General features: G+C 41.4%; 1 protein-coding gene across 6 annotated transcripts in view; it reads right to left on the minus strand.

Annotated features, from left to right (window-relative positions):
- The window catches only part of ERG (ETS transcription factor ERG), a 109,920-nt gene that overhangs the window by 24,923 nt on the left and 59,959 nt on the right, over positions 1-25,038 (minus strand). For all 6 annotated transcript variants that reach the window (XM_056328802.1, XM_056328800.1, XM_056328804.1 and 3 more), the window contains exon 2: positions 8,915-9,132. In XM_056328802.1, the coding sequence (XP_056184777.1) occupies positions 8,915-9,132 (218 nt within the window). The remainder of the gene's footprint in view (positions 1-8,914; positions 9,133-25,038) is intronic.

The raw sequence follows: 25,038 nt of genomic DNA on the forward strand, positions 1-25,038 counted from the left end.
TTTGCTAGAAGGTAAGTGTCAAAAGCAGTCCCAAGAAGACAAAAGAGGAAAAAAAAAAAAAAAAAAGGAACACTAAAGCCCTCACTGGGCCACACAGTCATGGAAGTGCACAGTTCCATGCAGGGCTACACATGGGCAAAAAACCTGGTCTTCAGCAGCCCCAACAGACCAGGGCTGCAGAGGGACTGGGACTGGGGCAGCCCCATGCTAACACACCCCTGCAGCATCCAAACCAGTCGCAGACATCACTGTGTGGGGTGCCCCAGGCTTGGTAGGTGCTCCAGGTTGCACGGGGCTGGTGCTGGGGTCACTCAGGGATATCACAGTGTGGCATGTAGAGGTGCCTCCTGTTCCTTCCTCTAGCGAAAGGAGAAAGCAAACACCACATGCCAACACAGGCAACATTGTTGGCTTTCTGTAAGCAAAACAAAAGATGCTGTTTATTGAGTTGTATACACAGCAGCCGTTCATTTTCAATCAAACAATAACTTTTGCTAATTGAAACAATATTTTTTTTAATTTTTTTTTCTTTTGCTTAACTTTCCCCATCTATCTTGTAGTCCACAGCTGCTTCAAGCCTTAAGGCCATCATGGCAAATTAAGGCAGTCAGCGTCTGGCTCACTAGAGGCCAGTCAAGCTATAAATATTACCAGCCTGGCTCTTTGTGTTCACAGTGTGGGGAAACAGCTGGTTTAAGTTTGACTGCACGTTGTCATTTCTCCATTAGTGCAAACACTTCAATATTTCTTATGTGTCAGGTTGGAGTGAAGAAAGGGAAAGAAGGGAAGGGGGTCACTAAAAGCCAAAGCTAAGAAATGATGTTCTGTATATACATAATTTACAATTAGATTGCTGCCTGGGAGAAGGCTGAAGTCTGACATGGTGATAGCTGGGCCAAAGCCACAATGACTTCCCAGTTGGCCTATAACTTTCAGGACCTATTTTCTCTTGTTTTTCTTTTATTATTTTTATAGAAATTCTATTATAATGGTAATGGATTACATTTCTCAAATTGTATTTCATTTCAAGAGCTTGTAAGACTGTTGTATTTGTGGTTTCATAAAATATGAAATACTGGGAGACAGGGCCCTTCCCAAACCACATATGCCTTCTTTTGTGGGCAGGGATCATACTGAAAGTTAGCAAAGTAGAGCATGCCAGGCATAAACAGAAGTGACATCTTGTATGGAAACCATAATCCCCCATGTCTGTGGAATGTCTGCTGATTTTCACGATTAGCATTATCGGGCTGTGAGGCTGAGGGGTGCGAAATGGCAAAGCCAATGATTAGCCACTTTTCTTTTTCTTACTTACCTCTTGCTTCGTCTTAAAATGCTATTCTCAAACTTTAAATACCGAATACCCATACTGATACTACCCTGATCAAAATAAAACACCTACTAATGAAGGGCAAGAGGAGAACACTCATCTCCAGACACACTGGGTCACAGAAAACCTGCCTAGTCACAGTGCCTGTGCCATGCAAGACTGGGGGAACAACCACCAGCTCTAAGCGCTCTAGACACAGTAATTACTGCACTGGAAATAAAGCAGTAATGATAGCAATAGTCATAAATAATGACAGTGATCATAACTCTTGTGAGGTCCTATGTCATTATTTGAAGACTAATTTTCTATTTCACTACCCAGATGAGAGATGTTGGTTGCTTAGCACTTTGGAAATTTTGACTATCCTCATCTCCTTCTTAAACTCCTGAAGCTAAGCACACAATTTAAACATCAGTGGTCGATCCAAAATGTAACCATGCCAATTATGAATGAACTGATCAACCCAGACTGGAAAGCTTCTTAACCAGCACCTGCCAGGCCAGCACCCCCTGAAAAGCTGCAATAAAGTAGCTGTAGTGGTGGTGAGCCGAGTTTGTTTTTCTCCTTGGCAACGTTTGCCTCAAGAAGAGAACCAAACCATGTGTGTGCGCGCACAGAGACATACACACACACAAATATTAAGCTGGTAGATTTTCAGCTCAAAGAGGAACTTCTTGAAGTAGTGACACATAAAGCCCTACATGGAGAAGATCCTGAATCTGCGTTTTTTTCAGTTTGGTAGGCAGTCACTCCACCAACCACCCAGTCAGTGGGAAAAAAGATTATCAGTCTGAAATAACTAACACCACGTCTTTTTACACAAGATTAATGTTACTTTATATAGGCAGCTCCAATGAGTGCGTTAGGAAAGTCATCCTCTTAAGAGAGAGCTCCCAGCTTTGCTGTGGACTGACATAGTGGCTGACTCAAGCCCTTTGGAGACAGAGGAGAGCCCATTGACTGCAGTGGGTTTTGGACCACGCTTGTTGTTTAGTCTGAGCTGAGGCTTACCAAGAATACCAAGGCTGCATGCTGGTGGTACACCACCAGATGTGGAGGGATGGCACTGAGCCTCAGCCATGGAGTTGTGCTCCAGGGATGGAAAAAGCCATGCCCTTGAAAAACAAATGATGTCAGATCAATCCTGTTTCTCCACATCACACACACACAAGGGGTGCAAATGCTCTAACTAGATCCACCAGTATCATGCCAGAGACTGAAGCACAATGCAGAGGTGCCTGATCTAGCTTAAAGCACATAAGCCTGGATCCTGGGAGCAGGATGGTTCTGTCATGGTGTCAATAAGAGCTCCATATGGATGAAAGCACCCTCTTTAGTGGCTGGGCACATCAGCTGGCACATAGTTAGATTGCACAAGGTACCTTAATGGTACTACCCATTCAAATTTGCTCGTTTGTATAGCACAAGATAGCTACCATTTAATAGACTTCACATCAAGGGGAAAAGAAAAAAAACCAAAACTTAAGGTCACTCTGGACTCTGGAAAGTCTTTATGTGTGTCAGATGCACTCAACCCAGCTAGTACAGAGGCTCTTTGATGAAAATTTAGAACAGTAACATGCAAAGAAAAGCGGTGTTTCCCAAAAGAGCCAGCACAAAGGATGCATTAAGTTATAATTTCATTCTCAAATGTTCTTCAAGCAACAATTGGTAGCACTTAAATCAACATTTTGCACATGATTAAATCTTAATGATAACTAATTATTTCTGGCATTTCTTTAAAATTTCTGTATCAGCCAAGCTGATGTCGGAAACCTTCTGCTGTGCTTTCACTGTAGCTAATTTTCAAAATGCTTCCTCAAATGAAATCATCACACTGTTCACGGCAAGTGAAATTTATTTGTGGCCTGAATAAGACTCTGTGTTCCACTTCAGCCTCCCTTAAAAAGATTGATTTCCTACCAGTAAATGTAGCTCTTCCAAGCTAACTTTGTATAGTCCCACCCATGGGCACTGTGGAGTCCCATGGGTGAGTGTATTCAGAGAACACTGAGCAATCCATGGATTTAAATGTTGTTTAAGCAGTACCTGGGGCCTCATGAGAGCATTTTCACAGGAATGAATTTCACCCTAAATGCATAACATGAATTGCATTCATTCATTGTAATAGAATTGCTCATACTTAATTTGATAAAATATATAAAGTACGATAAACAGAAAGTAAGTAACAGTGTGACATATGCAATCTCCGGATTTATATCATAGTGCTTTACTATAACAGGGTGAATCTTTTGGTCTGACTCAAAAGCAATATATAGCCGGAAACAGGTGAATTGTCTGACTATATGGTGGCACAAAAGGTCTGATTAGATTTATGTACCTGGAAGAAATATAATGGCTGTACTAACATAATGGATTTAAGAAACTCAATTTGATACCACCTGTGACAATCTGCATTATATATACAACAACAGCAAGGTAAATGACAGATTTAATTTAAACTTTTCTTGCTTTATTTAATTTAAGTTAGGCCCTGAGGCTATATTTTCTGGTGCTGTGCAGTTGGGTTTAGCTTTAAAAATACTGTTATTGTTAAAGAAAACTGTGCAGCTAATCCCTCTGCAGCACACTGAAAATAACCCTTTAATTTCATTCTAATGTTATTTCTTCAGGAATGCCAGTTCTGAAACTGTTACGCTTTGAGATTTAACGTAGGGCAATTACAGCCAAAGTATATCTGGGGAAAGTCTTAGCAGAGTGAGTACATTTCTGCTTTGAGTGGGTACTTAATCGTTGATGTGTAAGGGGTTCAGTACGCTCCTGAAATTTTATACCCCCTTCCAGATGACAGAATATATGGCCAGGAAGCAGCCTAACACAGTGAGAAAGAAGAGTTGGACAGCAAAAAAAATTGTGATGCTAACTATTCTCTGGTTACCACTTTGTGAGATTTGGCACCCTGTTTTGCATCCTCTTCTTTACACCATATTATTCAGACCCAGGCTCCCACATAGGAAAAAGATTGCAGAGGATATTTTGGAGATCCTAGGGGTAGTACTTCTGCAGTTCTGCCATGTGGCTGTGGTATTTTAGACTCCTTTGGGACAACCCAGATTTTAAATGGGTGTAAACAGAGCAGGTACGGTTTTACTAAGAAGGAAAAGCATCTCTAAGCTCTCTAGTTACTGCATGTGTTAATTTTTAACACATGAAGCATTTTTAAGAACTGATCATTTCATTTAAGGAAATAAATTTATGGACTGCAAATGAGCAGGGTGGGGAAGGCTTCTGCAGAAAAGAAAATGCCAAGTAAGCTACAGAATGGCAGGGTACTGCTAATCTGAGTGTGTAAAGTGTGGCTGATATTATGCATGTGATGAACAGCAGATAGTCTGTCAGGAAACACCAATATACAAATGGCAAAGGGAGGACTTGAGGAAGGAAAAATCCGTTTTCAGATTTGTAGGAGATGCATATATTGCACTTACTTGTAGTGACTTCCATATTGACAGTACTTATCAGTACCACATCAGAATATTTAGTATGGTTATTTAGGAATAATTTAATATTGATAAGTAATTTTTTTGTATGCAAGGCTTGAGTGATACACATTTTTTTCTACAGCTGGCAGGAACATCTCATACTAGGAAGTATTCTAATTCCCAAAGTCCAATAACACACATGTATGTGAGTTCTAGAAACGCCACAACATATTTATATTCGTTACTTGGCAATGTTCTCCATTAAAAGTGTAACATTAAGATCTACTTTTTCAGGCATGTGTTAGGCCTTACAAAATAATGGTTCTCTGATGAAATAAACAGTGTATTTTAATAACTTTTTTTTTTTTTTAATTTTTGTGTTAAGTATAAACATGCAATATGTGCATGATTTTCTTTTTTGTTCTGTTAATCTATTTTTTTGGTAGTCTGTGAGTGATTTTTAAATTTTATTTTATTTTATTTTTTATCATGTCATGTCTTAGGAATTGTAGTGAAGTATGAATTTTCCTTGTTTTCTCCAGTTAGCAGCTCTGTATTGCTCTGTCAATAGGGGAGGTTGTCAAATCCAAGATTAATAAACGAAACCCTGCTTCCAATGCTGCAGGTTATTTTTAATTCAATACAGAAAGAATTAAATTCCTTCCCATTATATTTTCAGCCAGAATATGCCCTTTAGAAAACCAGTGTTCTGATAAAAAACATTTTGCAGTTCAGAGCAGTAACTTGTACAGCCTTTTCTAGGAGTGTAGCTTGTGTGCCAGCTCACATGCTGGTTCATATTGGGAAAGAATGGCCATTGCTGAGCTGTTAATTTTCTAATGATGGCCACATTAAGGACCTCTGAGTGATGCTGTCCAGAGAAAAACGAAGAACTTGGTTTTCATCTGCTGCTCAGCTGATTTTCACTAAACTCCAAGTCTAAATGATAGCGTAGGTAGACCTAATGCCATTTTTTTAGAGAAGAGGCATACAAAAATACTTCTTTTCAGCCCCTTACTTCTGTAACAGTGGCAAAGGTGGTCAAGATGGTGCAAAAGTGTGTCACTGGTGTTCCAGATGCCTTGTGTCATGTCACAATTAACAGTTCTGCTGGAAAAGTATGAATCAAAATTATGCCTCATGACTAATCAAAAAAGACTGATTCAAGGAAAATTCCACGATTCTCAGATTATACAGCCTTGCAAAAGTAGATGCCTGCTCTGCTAGTAACAGTACAGACAATATACCCAACCATTTTATGCAGGTAGTGTGGAGACCAGGATGCCTCTGAAAGAAAGGCATATAAATCTCTCCACAAAGGGCAACTCAGGCAGCCTAAAACACCTGCCAGTTCCTGTTCCTTTACCTCAGGTAGCCAGAATATCACCCTAAGTGATTCAATGCATGCACACACTAATTGAAAATAACATAAAGGAAGGGGAAATGATAGGCATTATAAAGATATTTCCAAATAGCCTGTTTAATTCAGGGCTTCTGAATGCTTATCTGTGCCTGGAAACTATTTTGAGTTCACACATACACGGTGAAGGTACCTTAGATTGGGGGAGGTATGGGTGGCAAGCCCGCCCTCCCCCCAACCTGAGTGCATGCCCCCAGCCACCAGGCTGTAAAATATGCTGGACACGAGTCTGCCCTGTCCTGCCTGCTGAAGTCCAGGCAGGCAGCAACACATGAACTACAGGTTCAGTAAAGAGATGGGGAGCCTAACTCCAACCCTGCAGCTGGGACACTGTTCTGGTGCACTGTGGTTCCCTGCTCTCTGGGTCACTTCTGTTTTTATCCAATGATGGCACAGACCCTGGGAGAGAAGCAAATGCACTGAGCACAGGGCATCTCCCAGCTGCGCACCCCAAACACACATCCATCCACAACGACACTTTTGGGACCCTCTGGATAGCAAGGCAGGGCTTGCCTGCCTGCCCAGGCACCCTGCGGTAGCAGGGGTGCCTCAGGATGCCTGGCCCTCTCTGGACCAAGGCAGCCCCTGCAGGAGCCAGGTGCTTTAGTGCCTGGAGATGTCTGTGTTCCCCACGGCTCCTACCCATCTCTGCTGGCTTGGGGCATGCTGGGGTGTGACAGCACATTTTCTACACTGTGCTCTCACCCCCAGGCTATACAGGTTTGCTTGGAGACCCAATTTAGCTGATCAGACTATGGGCGCACATTTTGGTCTTTGTAAGGGTACTGACCTCCTACATCAGAGGATAATCCTTAACAGGGTTGCTAACAAGGATTAGAGAGGACAAGGTTTCAGCTAATAAAAGACAGTATTACTGCCTATAGCTTGTTCCTTAAACCATCACAGTGACAGCCAAATACTTGTAATTCACAAACCGAGCTCTAATATTCAGGCTAGTTACATATTTCAGGAATCCAAGTCAGAAAATTCAGGATTCTGGCTTGATTATTTTAAAAAATGTTATTGACCAACAATTTCAAATGGATCTGTATCATCTAGATTCATTCCTTAAGATATGCGTGTATGTCAAAGTAGTAGTCTGTTTATGACTGACTTTAGTTGCGTGTAACAGTACAAATTATTACCATTAATCTCTGTAACAATTAACACTAATTATCTACTCTAATGCACTTTATGGAATTTACACTGAGAAAAACTGTGATTGGTTCTCTTACAGAAACACCAGCACAAATACTTACAGGTAATTTTAGGAAGCAGGTGAAACTGGTTTTGTATCAATATTCCAATTGTGATTATATCTGTGCATTTGCTTAGCACACAAAAAAAAAAAAAAGAAAAAGAAAAAGACCCTCACTGAAACTGATTGTGAAATAAGTTCTGAATAAGTGTGTTTATGAGAAGACTTTCCCTAATTCTTTGTAACTTCAGTTCACCAATTATTTCTATGTATCTCAAATCTTTGACTATTCACTGGGAATTCTGATTTGACTTCAGCACAATTTCCATCCCTACCAGTGAAAAGTGTAGGTGTGGTAAGCTGTCAAGCCACTTTGCTCTCCTTGTGATGCTCATCACATTAGCACAGCAAGTGTGAACACTAACGACAGCGTCTATGGCTGAGGTTTTTCTAAACAACTGATCCTGGGGTATGAGATTAGTAGGCAGGTGTTTATGACAGTGAGATGTGAAGCACAGTCTTCACTGGTACATCACCAACAACTGTGAGCAACCAACTCTCTGGACCTCTGCCCTTCAACAACACCAAAGGAAAACTGTTTTGACAGTCAGACGTTTTAAACAGGAAAGCACTTGTTTGGATAGTTTCCTTGAAAACAAAAGTATCTCCACTGTGCTTTTTCAGATGGAAGAAATCTGATAGAGTGCTCCTATGCTTGGGAGAGCTACAAGTCAATATCCATGAATTCACTGCATTACTCTTTCAGATATCAAACATTCTCCTTCATAGCAACATTCATAAAAAAAGTCTCAAGAAAACATTTAATGCCCTGACATGCTGTGGCTACTGCCCACTGAGCTCAGTAATTTCTTTTCCTGTTCCTTTCTACTCTCCTGCTTGTCTCCATATATATGCTGTTTCTTCACTGTGAGCTCTTCTTAAATCCAAGTCCATCGTTATGCTTTTTGGCACTATGTTTACAATAAATATAAAAGTAAACATCAATAGTTCACTCCCTCTGCCATTAGAAGGATTGACTTCCTATGCTTCTCTGGTTGTATTTAAAGCAAACGCTCTAAATGCCAAATCACTGTATTTTGACAACTGCCATCAAGTGTTAGATCACATACACCACACCCTTAAATGAATCAATGGTGCTGCCCCAAACTACAGCAAACTCATGTTTTGCTACCTTTAATAAATGCTCTTTCACCCAATGTGCAATGCAAGTTCACATCCAAAATTCCACAGTCAAGGAAACACAGAAAGGTATTGCGCAAGCTCATGAGAAGAGTGTGCCTGTAGCACCATCTAAGGCCCTCTGTAACGCCTGGTTACAGGAAAAGGGCTGGTAGGCATGACCCACAATGTACCGGAGATCTGTAGGCTTCTGGGACGGGAGCTGGTGGCCAGGTGGGATATCTTGGGGCATCTAAAATGGTGTTAGATTCACAGATTTAGACAACTGAGCTATACCCATCACAAGAAAAAACGTACTTGAGCCACAACACTGGCCTTATTACCTTGACCCATTAACCTGGTTTGGGTTACACTCCATCTTGATGGTGACTCTGGCTGGGGGCTGTGATAACCAGTCTTGCTGGGGAACACGCGGACTCATCTTTGATGTCTGCCCATATTCACTGGAAGAGGAGGCCGTCATCTCTGTCTTCGCAAGGTGGGGTGATCCGTAGGCACACTCGAACAAGGACTGGTCTTCACTCACCACTGATAACGCTTCCTGCAAACCAGAGAAGAGGAGTCAGCGTGACCATGTTTCAGAGAAGATATTACAATGTCCCCCAAGATAAAAAGGGCTTGTCCATCTCACAAGAAGCTAGTCACTTGCTTAAATGATTACTTTTTATTTTAAATTATTACTTTTTTATTACTTTTTAGGCACACCACTGCTGTCGGTGGAACTGAGGACTCACTCCCACCAGTGGCTGAGAAGATGCACAAACACGTTACCAAACACTAGGAACAGAGGCCAGGAGCTGGGAGGAAGGAGGGAACAGGACAGGCAGCAAAGCTTGGGCCTCCGGCATTCCAGGTAGGGATGCAGAGCGCTAGATCTGCTGGGGGCGTAAGCAAGCTGCCATCGCTGTTTTAACTGCCCCTGCAAAGAGCGACTGAAAGCCAGGCCTTGCTGACTCACTGGGAGCTCCTCTTCCTTCCTCTGGGACACAGGCCAAGTCCCTTCTGGACAGGGAGCTGAGACAGCTGGGCTCAACCTCCAATCCAGGGACGCTGCTCTTTCTGCCAGCATCTGCTGCCAGCTCCAGCAAAGGTGCCTGACACCAGCCCTGAGAGGACACCATGCCCACTAGCTGCCTCCCTGTCTCTCATGGCAACCCTTCCTGGCAGGCTGCCTGGCTGGGCATCCCACTCTGGCTGCAGGAAGGGCTTCCCTGGCCACCGTCCCACACCGTGGCAGCACTGTGGTTATGGCCCTTGAGGGTGGCAGGGATCACGAGGCCCTACAGTGGCGGGGTGGATGCCATTGTGGCTGGCTGGAGACTGGACAGGTGCCAGAGGGAGCAAAGGCCACCCTTTCTCTCCATGGCCATGCATTCACTTTGGCACCAATTCCTTCCCCACATTATCTGGAGCCGAGCCGTGGAAGCAGGGAAATGCACTGGCCTGGCTCGGGAAGGCAGCGTGCCCACCAGGCCCATCAGGAAGCTGCAGGAGGGGCTGATGCTGCTGGAGGGACCCATCCTGCCTGAGCCAAGGGTCCTCGGCCATGGGAACTGGTCTGGGCTCCCACCCTCCCGCTGGCCCCCAGCACTGCACAGGCTCAGGGGCTACCCGTCCAAAAGCAGCTTTCCAAGGAGAGCCCCACTCTCCAGGGGCTACTTAGGGGGAATGTGGGGCATAAGGGTGTAAACGGACAGTAACCCAAAGCGCGACTCTCTCCTCCCGCCCTGGCGCTACGGCTCTGCCCCGAGGCAAAGCGGCGCAGGGGTGCAGGCCGGCACCTCCCTTTCCCCCATGTGGCCCCTGCCGGCGGCTGGGGAGCAAGCCCCAGCACCCAGCACCCAGCACCCAGCCCCAGCCCCCAGCACCCAGCCCCCGGCCGCGGAGCAGGCCGGCCGTGCAGCAGCGCGGGGGCGGCCTGCCGGCGGCGGCTGCAGGCGCGGGGCCGGGGGCGGGGCGGGAGGGGAGCCCAGGCCGGAGGGGAGCCCAGGCCGGAGGGGAGCCCAGGCGGGAGGGGAGCCCAGGCCGGAGGGGAGCCCAGGCCGGAGGGGAGCCCAGGCCGGAGGGGAGCCCCAGCGAGGTCGGGGCAGGGTGCTCCGCGTGTGACCGCACCCCGGCAGCGTGGGTGGGCCCGCTGCTGCCAGCCCTGCCGCTGACGGCCGGCCGATGGGGGACAATAAAAACACGTGGCCCTGTCAGTAGGGGAGGACGCGATGGAGAGGGGAGAGAGAAAAGAGGCAGAGCGGTGGAAGTCCTCCGATGCTGGGAAGCCGGTGGCTGCCTGCAGGCTCCTGCCTTCCCCAGCTGCTGGAAGACAGCTTTGCACAAGCTCCAGCAGTCACACGCTGCCCTAAAAATCAGCGGTTGTATTTGTTCGTTTTAAGGGGGCATATATTTATCATTCTTTTTATTTGCCTGGTTTGTAAACCCTCAGGGTGCACTCTGTTAATATTCATAGGTTTCTTTTGCAACCGCAAGGGCAGGAACATAATTTTCTTCTTATTACTTCTCATGAAAATTGAGATCACCCTTTAATCTCTGGACTTAGGGAATGGGATCTCAAGCAGCCCTCCAAATGCCACAAGACTCATGACTGAATCACAAACAGTAACTCTTCCCACCACAGGCCAGGATGCAAAATTCAGACAGTGATCTGCACCATTTCATTACTGATTTTTAGATACCATTTGAATGCAAAGGTCACCACCAGGCTACCACCATTAATATTAACTTCCCAGTCAGCACCCCTGCTTTGCACACTCTTCCACCAGCCTGCACCCAGTTATGGAACTGCTGCCTCTTGGCTCTCTGGGGGTGTGCTCTCACACACTTCCATGAGACAAAAGGGATGCCAGAATAACACCCCTCCTTTTGCCATGCCTCTCAGACTCCTGTGGGTCTCTGGCCTGCTAAAAACTGCTGCTGTTGGTGGTCTGAAGCTTTTCCAATGAGCTATTTCTGGGAAAGCCTGCAAGCAGCTCTTGCTTTTCAAGGAGGGGCGGGGGGAGATGGCTGCTGGTCCCTTGTTCCCCAAAGACTGCTCCCTGGCTACACTGAGCTGAGAGACAGCAGGGAGACTTGATGTGCTTGGATAGTAAAGTAGCAGGGATCATATCACAAGAAGAAAGAAAATGTTACACCGGAAGGAAAATAAAAAGTTCTTTCTCAGCAGTCCATGAGAGTTTTCCTTTTAAATATACATATATATGTATATATACACACACAGACACACGGCATGGCCAGGTGATCACAATGCATCCCATGCTTGAGACTATTTACCACAGTTCCCTCTTTTCTGCCCCACTGTAGAGCTAATACATGAGCCACAAAAACATGTAATGAAGTGTTAATTTTGGATGAGCTAGCTCCAGTAAATACATGAAAGTGTTAATTATACAGGAGAAAGCAGATGTGAAACTGCAAATACAATAGGCAGAATATTGGTTTACTCTCTAAAACATTTACAAATAGACCTTTTCAAAACAGGCATCAAACATTATTATAATGGCTATATTTCACATCCTCCACCACACAAGTGAAACAAAGCAAATCTGTTCTAATTCCTATTAAGCTTGACTCCACCTAATGTAAGTTAATACATGAATACTTAGTGTAAGTATAAATGAAAACAAAAACAAATATGGGTTTTCTATTTATTTGCGTTACTAATGAGAGTAAATATTGCTTGTGCTATGGATGCATAAAGAAGGAAATTATGCTGCACAAAGAGGGAAATTAAACGCATTTTAACTTCCTGAGGAGTACAGCAAATGCTGGAAATATGAGCCAAATTAATAGGGGTTGTGTGAATATCGAAAAGACTATGGCAAAACCAAGACAAACATAAATGAACCCAAGAGACAGACTCAGACTTCACATTGCAGGAAAAAATGCCGAGTTATTCACCAACAAAGAAAGCTCAATTTGCTAGCTAGCCTTTTGTTCTGGTTTAACAGCAAACACTCATCTGTACTCCATCCCGCTAGTTATCAGCTATTGCATGCTGACAGGTCTGTAAAGGCTCTGCAGGAATAACTGAGTTTCTGCCAACTTTACATGCTCTTGGGTTGGTCCTTATGTGGAAGGTTTATTAATGTGTACCCTATGACAGTGCATATCTCTGATATTTTCCTCTGAGTTCTCACTGATCTTTGTGCTGGCCTGCCTTGAAGGACAGTAGGACATGTATCACCGCTCCCTTGAGCACATTACAAAAGCTGAACTGGCCATCTAATCTTTTGCATAATTTTGAGGAGTCAGCATAACTAAGGAGCATGGTCTAAACTAGAAGTAGCCTTACTTCCTCTTTAATCATCTTTTCTCTCTTCTCACACATAAGTGAGATTGAGGCTTCAGCGTGGGAAACATAGAAACTATGTTTAGCATCTGTTCTGCTACTCCTGTCAGCCAGGACTCAGGCAGTCATACTGACTGTCCTCTCATTCAAATGCAGCCAGGATCATCGATGTCAATTTACCAGCGACTGCTACAGGTGATATACCTGTATGGTCCTTGCATATCCTGATGCACAGGGAAAAGTTTTCTGTAACACACAGGTGGGAGCTGTGTGTCCAGGGTTGGCAATGGCTGCCTTTCTTCCTCTCAGTAATCTTTGAAGTTGAGGATTTCCAGCCCAGGCTGGAAAAGGTCCATTGACCTTGCAAGACACAGTGATGCTGAACAATCAGAGCTCATACAACCTGATATAACCTCATGTGAAACTCATACTGTGCAAAAGCACAGAAATAGCATCAAGAAATATGAAGCATTTCTCAGCTATGCAGGAATGTCTGATAACTGGCATAATTTGGCATCCCCAAAACCAGATAGAAAATGTCCTTCAGCTGCTCCTTGCACGCATCATTTCATCTTGACTTTCCCCGATTTCTCTTTACTAATTAAAGCCTTCAAACCTTAACCCTACATAAGCTGTGAAAAGGCAGTTCTACCAGTGAACTACTATACTGAACAGTTGACAGTACACAGTATGGATGTTTCTTAAACTCAGGGACTTAAAAATGTACTTTCTGCTATAATTCTAAATGCAAGCTCGTGGACCAAATGTAACATAAAAATTGTCAGCATTCACTGTGAGGAAGAATAGCCTCATGGTCAGGCCACATATAAATGTAGACAAAACTATTAATTCTGACAATATTTGGCAAGGTTTTTTTACACATGGATGCCAGTTCTATTTCTAGGAAATACTCTTCATTACTCATTTACATGTTAATCTTTTTTTCTCATCCATATTAATGTTGTTTCTGGAGCAGTCTGGCAACATCAGTCAGTAAGTTGGATAAAGCAAGGTAAACATTAATAAATGTTATTAAATAGCTGCATTATAAAGCTCCTTTCAATCTTGCCAAGTTTTGTACCTTTATGGTAATAATTTTAGTAGTGGATGGGTCATCTTCCTGGCTTTCACATGACAATAGCATATTCTCGTGACATGTCAGAACTGAAGCCTCTCATTTCCAGTAACTAGTGTCTGGGGTAACATAATACAAAGAAAGCAACACATACAGCTTACAGTGGCAGGTGGGAGAGGTATTTCATGCAAGTCTGTGAAGTAGAGCTGTTGGAAATATTATCTGAGGTCAATATTGAACACAGATTTTCTTTATTTCATCTTCCTTTCTCCACCTACTGAATTCCATGACATCACCAGCAAAACATAAAAATCTGTTCCTTCATTAAGGTTTTTTTGTTGTTGTTTTTTAATCGCTTGTTATGGAAAACCTGGCTTCTCGCTTGGACTTTCCATACTAATGATAAAAGAACAAAATTACTTTTCTATTTGGTTTTGACTTACACTTCACTGATAAGTTAAAGAAAAAAAGAATATCATACTGACAAATTTGTAGAACAATAGGTACAGCAACGCCTTTAAAGTAGGCATAAAGTCATTAGGACAAAGGTGTTTACTTAATCAAATGCAAGATTACTTGGCCTAGAAGCATGAAGTTACAGGAAATGTGATTGAAGTAGTTCCCATCATAAGAAGTATATGCAAGCTGACCTGTCCTTTATATGCAATGTCAGGAACTAAGGACAAAGACTTTTCCTAAAGCTTGCTCAAACTTAAGAAATAATTAATGGAGACAATAAAGTATGCAGTTATCTAGCATAATTTGCTTGTGTTGAGAGTTATTGGGGAAAAATACTGCAGCAGGATTTTAAAAGACTTTGGAGGCCATTCTAACCTGGTGATGCTTTTTCTCAAGTTAATTCTGATTAGGGAACATTCTGGCTTGTGTGTGACATATATTTGTGCACTGTCTCTCCATGTCACCAACCCAGCTCCCATTTTAGACATGACACTACTTCCATTCATTTGTACAACAATCTAAATGAATCATGTCTCCCAGTAGTACACTCATGGTAAGTATGTGTATATATGTGTATCTCAAAATATTCAGCTCTGTTCTTTTTGGGTTTTTTTCAAATATTTCAATGGTTTCAGCTCTGTTCTTTTTGGGTTTTTTTCAAATATTTCAATGGTTTATTGCTTAATCCGTTACAGAAAAGGTTTAGTAGATCTTTTTTATCCCCATTGGCTATCCAAAGTCTATCAAGTGATTCACTGCTCAAAAAAAGTGCATCAATAATTCTGAAAGTCAATAACTTACTGGCCAGAACTGCCAAAATCCTAGCAGGCAACAGCACTCTAGTATGATGAAGAACATTGGCCACAAACCAGTAGGACACTAGGTGAGAACTGCACATAAAGAGAAGGACACATGAGGAGACACAAATACAGCAAGAATCCTCGTTATACATTGAGGGATGCTGCAGACAGTAAAATGCATTTATTACTTGTCAAGTCAGCACTCCTACATTCCAAAGAGGACCTGTTACCCTGGACTATGAGGGACTGAAGAACTTTTAATTAGCATTGCCATGTGTCATTGCATTTATATAATCTCTTTTTTGACACCAGTTTTATGATATTACTCCCCATTAATGTAAACAACTTTTACTTCTTTAATCTGATTACATGATTATACATACATAAGCACAAGCTTACACCTCCATACAGCCACAATCCATTCAGACATAGGCTGTTTCCTATCACTTGTCGGATGTCTACAGTTGGTCAGAAAAATTAATTCTCCATTCTACAAAGAATTCTGATATATTGGGACTTATTTGCATTTTAAATTAGACAAAAAGCTGTTATATGAAAACTTTCACCAAAATGTTTATTAAAAGGATCAAATGTAACTCACTGGCGTGTGTTTTGCAGATGTTAAAACATTCTAATAAACAGTTACATTTGGAGAGGACCTGCATTTTCTGAGAGAAGATTGCTCTGATTAAGACCATGCAATTAGCTCTATTGTTTCCATGCTTTTTTGCACTCGCTATCCCTTATATACTTGAAAACATTGGTTATTGAAATTGTGTGTAATCAAATTACATACAATTGTAACTGAAAGAAAAAAACAGGTAAAAGGTGCAAAAGAGCGCACAGTATGCACCTTGGTACAGCCACTCCAAACTTTACCAAGTCACTCTTCTCACTTGCTACTCTTCTTTCTGTTCTTCCTCAGACTGTACCTTCTGATGCTTTAGGAAGTTGTTTATCTGGAGTGAAAGCCTAATTTCAAACAGGCCAGGAATGTCATTTCCACACTGGAACAGAGAGCACACGCAAGGCTGGACACCAGAACCTTGCAGAGCAGTGGGCAGTCTTCCAGTCTGAAACTCCTCTCATGTCTGCAACAGGCATCACTGCACGATAAAGCAAGCTGTGGTTGAACTGCTTCAAGAGCTTCTAGCCTAAATTTGCAGTCCTGCTTTAAAGCCAAGTCTTTGAGCCTTGGATTCATTGCATCCAGCAATAATCGGTGAAACTAAAGACAAATGATTTATGTTTTACCCTCGCTATAACTTATTAATCATGATGCTCTTACAACTCTCTTCTGACCATTTGCAAAAGAAGCGATTTCACAAGATATTCAATATGGTGTGTGGAACATACTGGAAAAGGTTACTACTTAAAATGCAGTCACCTGAGTCAGGAATTGCAGCACACATCTGGAATATGTTTTCCTTCTAAATCTCTGAGTCTTGGATTCATTAGATCAGACAAAAATCCACATATTATATTCATGAGAGAGTTCAGGAACAACAAAAAGCTTTGGCAAGTACAAGATAGGAAAGACAGATGTTGTCCTCACCTCCACCCATAAGAATCTTATTGCCAGCTCAGCTAACATCCTCCACCTATTTGCAAAAAAGCACTTGGATAGCCCATGTTAATCCAAACATAGGCTCAGTGCTGCCACTTATCTGGTATCTTCACCTCTTGCTGAGAAAAATATGAAGGACGTTTGGAAGCAGAGCAACTGCCACAATACCACTTGAAAAAAGGAATAACCAAGCATCCATCAAGATGATGTTATGAAATTGCAGGCTAAATTCATTTCTGGGAAACAACAGCAGATGTTTAAGGACTGATCCTGCAGCCCTTTTTGTGTAAGTCATTCTCCTGGCTTCACCAGGACTGGTAACGTGAACGGAAGCCTCATGGCTAAGTCCAAAGGTTTAACGTTTTGTGTCTTAATGAACAAATTCTGAAACAGTATAAGCTCAAATGTAGACTGTGGTGCTTTATCATAATTTATAATATATCAACTGTCATTCCTGAAATGTCAGCAAACCTTATTTTTGCCCAAGCTGGTTTTGACACCTCCTTTCATCATAGGGTAACATTTGTAGCATCAGGTATTCAACTCCAGGTCTCCAAGTACTTCATAAAATAAGAAAAAATCATGTTCCACTATTGCAGATGGGGATACCTTGATAAGAATGATTAAAAATGGGTCTTGATTTAGAAAACATATCTCCCTTATGCCAAGCTCCACAGCATATTTGGGAGTACCCTGCATCTCACACACTAAAATAATCACACACTAGTACAGTTAATAAAACACTAACTTCCAGAGATCAGGAAGTGTCCATGAGCATCTAGTTTAAAGACCTGTCATTTCACAACCAATTATTTCATCTGCAGTCTTTATCTGTCATTAAAACACAAATTAATAGTTTAACCCCACACCAAGAATTGATAAATGGAAATAGGAAACTCTTTCATACACATCACATGCCCTGGACACCATCAAAGCAACACAGTGGGCTTGTTCAAATGCAGTGATGAAAGCCTCCACCCTGCATCTGCTTCAGTGCATGGTGAATGCCCAAGGGACTTCAAGAGGGGTATGCTTGGAAGCAGCTCTGCCCACACAGAACCACTGTAGCACTGCATCAGGCTTCGGAATGAAAGTGGACCTCAAAATTCACAAGACTATAAAAAAAAATTAGGGAATACAGCAGACAATCTAGTGCTATAAAATTATGAGTCTGGTTCCATTTTCCCTCCTGCATGAGCAGAGTGCTGGTAAATTATTTAAAGACTGAGGCAACACCAGTTTTTATCTACCACACCAGCAGCCAAACCACCAGGGTTAGGTGGCTGCGGGGCGGGAGCACCACAATGATCGGCTGGGCTCAGAATATGTATTCCTGAATTATTATGTCAACCTTAATTCACCAGTACTAAAAAGAATACAACTGTATCCTGCAGATTGTATATTGTATATGCATTTTTAAAGAAACTGTAGCTTTGTATGCTTATTTTAGCACTTCCATCCATATAAAGAGCTGTAACACTGAAGTTTGAATGACTATTTTTTCAGTCAATACAATAGACTTTTCTCCCTTTTCATCTTGATAGTATTGTCAATTATGAACTGTGAAAGCTTGAAGTTTTTTCCTCCTTCGTGCTTGGCTGTTAACTTCTAGGGCTTCAAAATGTCTAGAAAACTGGAAAAACTTGGATATAAAACTCCTTTTCATTTCTGCCTCATCACAGGGCTAGCCTGTTGCTTCTACCTTGCTTTTCTAGTATAGGACTTTATCAATCTGAAGGAGCAGCCAACCTTCTACTTAGTTAAAAAATATAAACAGCTGGGGGGTTTATCAGCAATATTTCAAGCAAAGATTTGTTTGGCAAAACAGGTGGCAGGTTTGTAAAGTGGCCCGCAGCCCAATCGGAAGTGAACCGAGGCCGCATGCCACACCTGCTGTGAACTTGTGCTGATAGATCAAAACGATATCGGGAAAGAGTCTTGGGACCAAAACAGCTGCCCAAAACAAGACACCAGTCCCATTCCAGACATTCAATCATATCCTTTCCATGTTTCCTCTGAAAATCTTTGGCATCACAGGTAGCTCCAGCAGTTTGAATGGGATGTCTTCAAGAATTACTGCATGTTTATCGGAGTTCGTCATCTGGCCTGAACTAATGGCTTTGCTTGAACATGGTAACTGCCCTGGTACTCAGGTTTTGGAAGTTTTATTGAGAAAATTCTTAATATAAAGATACCATGATTTTTTTCTCCCTTATTCAAATGATTTGTCCAGTGTTATCACAAGAGGGAAACATTTGCAGCTCTTTTTCCTACCATTTAGCCAAAACTACAAGATTATGTATTACATTGACACCAAGTTTCATATTTGGTAACTGTGGTGGGTTGACCCACCACATATGTATTTGTATATATAATTATATATGCCCATTATATATGTACACATGAGTATATGTACACAGACACATTTTAGATAAACCCATCCTCAATCTTTGAGCAAATATTAAAGTGAAAATAATTCAGGCATTGTTAAATTTTCTTTTCTCTAAGGCATACTATGTACCAAAGACAAACTCATCAGCAAAGCGATGAGAAATGTATAGGAAGGAATGAAGAGATCTTTTCAGCTATTCCATTGAAAGAATTAAATACTAGGGGTAAAACTGAAAAGAGCATCCAAATTAGTTTCCTTTCCAATGAACCTTTGGATTTTATCAATACCTAACAGCATTAGGGAAATAACACTTGGACAATGGCCATGAACTGAACTTCTAGGTGACCCATCACTTCCCTGCAATGCCTCTGTGTGTGGTGTTGTGCACGTGCGTGTGTATGCTTGTGGGTATGATGAGTGGGTCACTCACTTTCTGAAAGACTGCAGTTACAGGGGATCTTAGCTCCAAATGCAATATTTACTACCCCAAAGAAATCATGGGAAAACAAAAGGGTGTCCACTAGATGTGCTACCTGATAAATCTGGCTGGTCCTCTCGAACCAGCAGCCAGGCACAGAAATCAGCCTAAGGAAAGGGAGGGGGAACCGTTCTCAAGCATCTGCAGAGCTGCTTTCCTGCAGCTCAGCTTCCTCCTCAGGGACCCCTTGGAGCTAGAGATCCTCTTGCCTGCTGCATCAGGTTGACAAGGTCTCAGATGCTCCCCTGTGCTCACCTTCATACATATTTAAAATTCTTACCTTCTCATTTAGAGAACACTTATCACATCCAGCACTTATTACAGTAATTTCCTTGCTTGACAGCTTTTACAAACACTGCTTAAGCCATCTTTATTTGTATGGATGTTTTTATTTACTTCCAAATGTATGTCTTGATATTTTTTACTGACTTCTCTGCATTAGATAACTGGAATTAAAATGCAAATTGCTATTGCTTTTTAAAAATTCACTACATGAAGAGTGCCCCCCATTTTTGTACAACACTATAACAGAAAGTCTTTTGTTTACATTGTTCTCCCTTCCTTTTCCTTACCCACCTTTTACTCTGGATCTTCCACGTATACACTGAATATATAAATATACAGCATTATATACTTCTCATGGTATTCCCCATTTTACAAGCATATGGAATATTGCTCAGATGGGTAATCTTTCTAAATTCAGAATGAACTTTCCAAGTATGCCCACTGGGTATGTAAAATATGACTTCCTGTCATGATAACCTTTACAGTGTATAGCCTAACATACTTTCCTATAATTGTTTTTAATGAATATCTTCATTCATACTTCAGCACACGTTACTTTAGCCATTTGCCACAAAGCATGACTAATGAAATTAATATGGGGTTGAATGTCACAGTATTAAGTCATTTCTGTGTGTGTAAAGATTAACACAGGAGAATGCTTAGTACAATAGTAATAAAGTGCATGGTTACGTTTAAGCATATTTAACCTGCTCTGTTGAAGTAGTACAAAATAAGGATATTGGGGTTTTTAACTGAAACATTAACTATGAGATTAGTTAAAGAGACTGGTAGGGGGGGGTGATATATTGCAGTTAGAGAGGCAGCCAAACCAACAGATCAGAAGGAAAATGCTGTTTCATACCTATGACAGACAAAGGTTGGAGTGAATGTTCGTTACTTGTGTGTCCCCCCTCCCCCTGCCAAAATAAATAGAAAACCCACTACAATAAACTCTCACATACACAAAAAAAAATGTGTTGTGACAGTCAAAAAAAAATCCCGATTACACCTGTTGTTTTGCCTTTAAACTGAGTTCTTATTACTTTTTTTTAAGCAATGCCTTTCTAAATAAAATTGTCAGTCCAAAATCACAAAATACTAACAATTACTTTAGAAAATTTACTACTTTCTTCATTATTTTCCCCTTTTTTAGGCAACTTATCTCACAAATCCAATGTATATCTTTATTGTGCAACTTGTGGCTCTGCAACCGTGCTTTCTGCTGAATCTCATATGCAGCAGAAAGAAGTTGTGGCCCATTTTTAATTGTACACGTGAAGAAGAAAAGGAAGATGCGCATGGTGATATCTTTGATGTGGCAACAAGAAAAATCCTGCAGTTTTTCCCTGTAACAGCGTATCTTCTGGACTAGTGATTACCAGTATTATTATGACTCTTACTAAAACCATGCCCTGCAGCTCCAATATTGACTGTATTTTTCAATGACTCCAGAAGGACAAAATTTTAGCTCCAGAAGGACAAAAAAGACCACCTGATGCCATAGATGAAAAGTGAACTGAGAATGTCAAGGCCAATAAAGACATTCTCAAGTCTGGAATCCCAAGATATGCATTTACTACTGCAACAGAAAAAGATGATTTTCCCCATACGTCACTAGTAAGATCAAGTGTCTAATAAATATTACTGTATGAAATGAAGCTGTCTGGAGGCAAAGCTTAAGGTATGCTAAAAGAAAAGATTTTTATTTACTTTTCTTTGGACTGTATTGAAAAATGATCCCTGAAATGTCTTTCTATGCTGCACACCATGCCTTCAAACATGCAGGAGAGGTATGCAGGCTGTTTCTTTTTTATTGTTTCCCCAAACAAACCCATTTCCTACAAGCTGTTCCCATATCTTTTGTGCCATGTCCAGATTCCCAGAAAAACAGCAGGAAAACAAAGTGTGAACTCAAAACAACCCATTTCCACAGAACAATGTGCCATACCAAGGAGAGGGAGAGCTAGAGGGGGGAGGGCTGGGGAGAGGGGAAAGAGAGAGAGCAGGAGAAGCTGTTTTGATGCTGCCAAGGGACTTAAAAGGAAGGAGGAACTTTTAAAAGTCACAGAGAGGAAGAGTTGTGTAACTGTAAATATGCAACAGGCAAGTTGCCAACTATTTCAAAGGATTTGAGGTTTCAAAATCATCGAGAAGGCTAACTGATTTGCACTCTGGGTTTTGAGCTTCCAGGAACACCTTTATATGTCTGAGAGCCAGAAACTACCATATCTTTTTATAGACTACTCAAGTCATACTTGGTCATAATTTCAAGTTGAATCAGTACAGAATGTAAACAAACGCCATTTATGTTTCTTTGCAATTTAATCAAATGAAAGCATGGACTAAGTAAAGCAAAATGATACATGTTGTTCTGCAAGAAGGGAAAACCAGATGATCATGTTGATTTAGTTCCTGGCTGACCTAAGCAATCTCCAGTTTCCAGTTTTCAGTAAACCAAGAAAACCCATACACTAAAGTCCTATAGGTATAATGCCTACCACTCATTGAGACATGTGATAAAAGTCAATGAAAAATGTCATCATGCCATTTTAAAATACAGTTTCTGGCTTGTAAGGATATAAGAGTAGAAAGAAGGAATAAAAGTGGAAAGAAGGAATAAAAGTAAATAAGGAACAAATTATTTCAGCCTTGCTGTCCATGACAATTATGCAAGTAAGAAAGAAACATCTGTAGATTCAACACAACAACTGGAATGCTTTTCCCCAAATCAAGAATCTGACCAGCTTTAAAATCTTTGGGTAGAGAAATACTGCTTTTGCAGTGAAAAAATGTAGTTAATTTCTTTTTTCTGTTGATAGAAGATGCAAAATCACAGACTTTTCAGTCACTTTCAATTAAAACCCACAGTCCAAAACACGATATCATGTGTCAGCAAGACCTGGTATTACCATGAAAGCTGTACTCTACAGAGAAGATACAGGGCAACAGTTCATGTCATGATGTGATGTCTTCCTACTGTGAACTTTTAAACTGGCATACTACTTTTAAATGGACCTTTTAAATGCCTCAATGGTATTTACTGACCATGAATGCTAATAATTGTAAGTGCTACATGCAAGAAAGAAATGGACTCATGCTATTTTGGGCACAACACTAAGGCAAAGCAGTAGATAGACCTTGTAATAAAGTGCTTGCAGCTAACGTAGAAAGGACGCAAGTTGAGGGAAATTGTACAAAGCACAAGTTACGTGCATAGTGTGACCAGTATGACTGTCACAGTTGTGCCACTGGTTATTTTTCAATTTGAATGAGCTATACAGAAGATAATAAAATATTATAGGCTACTATGCATGGCAGGCAAGAAGTGGAGTGGAGGTGAAGAGAAGACTGACAAGGAAGGAAAAGCAAAGAGCTATTCAGCACAGCCTGGAGCAAGCCCAGCTAAAACCACACAAACACCTCATCCCTGTCCAGTCTCCTTCTGCAGCTGCTTTCTCTGGCTCTGCTCTAGCAGATCTCCCTCTCTGTGTCAACATCATGGTGGCAAAGGGGAAAGTGAAGGTATTTCTCCATTTTTACATGTCCTTTGACTGCCCAGGACCATCCCTGGACCTCACAGTGGGGAGAACGTTCAAGAGCAAATGCAATGTGGAATACTGATGGTGACCTCCTGCACTCCCCCTGTCCCCCATCAGCTCCGAATCTTCCCTGCTATAAATACCTGTGCAGGGTGGAAGGGAATATCCCTGCAGGTTCCTGCTGGGGTACATTCCCTAATGCAGTATGTCCCACCAAAGGGAAGATGGCTCTCACCCCTTGTGTGCAGAATCCTCCTGCCCTACTGCAATGATGGGGCTTGGCAGGACCTGCCAACAACTGAGGTAAGCCAAAGGCAACAATTAGTCACTAAGCGCACTTGACAAGAGAGCAGGAAGGTGGGCTTTTTATGTTTTATTTTCCTCCTGAGGGCTTGGCAGACTGAGGGTTGCAATTTGACCAAGGGAAGTCTTACAGTTTTTGTAATATATCATTCAATTCACCTGGAACACATCCAGTTAATGAGGCTTTTGTAGTTGTGGGTGTTCAAAACATTTGCACGCCAAGCAAATAATTACAATGCATGCATACATATAGGTGCCCAGCCTCAGGTATCCATGTTTGAACTAGGCATCTGTTCAAAGCATGAATTTCTCAAGACTGTAATTCTTCATCCAGTCAAATACAAACTGATTCCTGGGTTTTCAAACACTAATTTTACCAAAACAAAATTATTGTTCAATGTGAAATAATTTTGCTCCATCAGAGTTAAGAGAAACACGTAATTGGTTTTACAAAGAGAATGATGACCCTTCTGAATGTCTTTTAAATATATAAAAGCTTTCTTATAAAATACTTCCAATAAGACTGAAATCTAAACCAGATCTTTAGAAACCAACTCTTTTGTAAGAATATGAAAAACAGATCTAAGGCTTCAGGAAGATTTTTGCTTCCTCATGTTGAATATTTCATCACTGACAAGGCATGTTTTAAAGCTGTTTATTACCCTCCAAAGCTTCAGAATTCAGTCACAACTGTGGAGGAAAAGTTTGCTAGAAGCATTTAAAATTCCTGCCACAACTTCTTGTATTCTAGTTTTTCTGCAGATAGGCTTTGTATGTCAAGTACATAAATTTTACATTTGTCACATCCACAAATAATTTGTTTTTAATCAGTTACTTGAAAATTCAACTCTTATTTATGCAGTTTTCAAAGTCCGGAGTTCCCGATTCTGTATTTCTAGTGAAATACCTGAGGCTATTTTTCAAACTCTTAGGAATCTTTTTAGGTGTCAGTGAAATCATCAATTCTTGCAATGAAAACTACACTGCTCATTTGAAAACTTGGTAGCTAAAAATTTTACATTCCACACTGATCTTTTATACGAGCACTTCTATTGACAAAAACAGAACTATTTGCAAATAAGAGCTAACAACCTTTAATTTATAGATGTTTCGCAGAGCACTAGAACAACTTCAGCATTAACTGAGCTTTGTGGCAGCCTATGAAATTTTAGCAGCTAAGTAGTATAACGTCCCATTTCATGCCAGATTAAAAGTGCAGAGAGCTTAGTAATGACACCAATTCTGTGGGAAA

This window comes from Falco biarmicus, chromosome 2 (genome assembly GCF_023638135.1).
Source record: "Falco biarmicus isolate bFalBia1 chromosome 2, bFalBia1.pri, whole genome shotgun sequence".
NCBI lineage: Eukaryota > Metazoa > Chordata > Aves > Falconiformes > Falconidae > Falco > Falco biarmicus.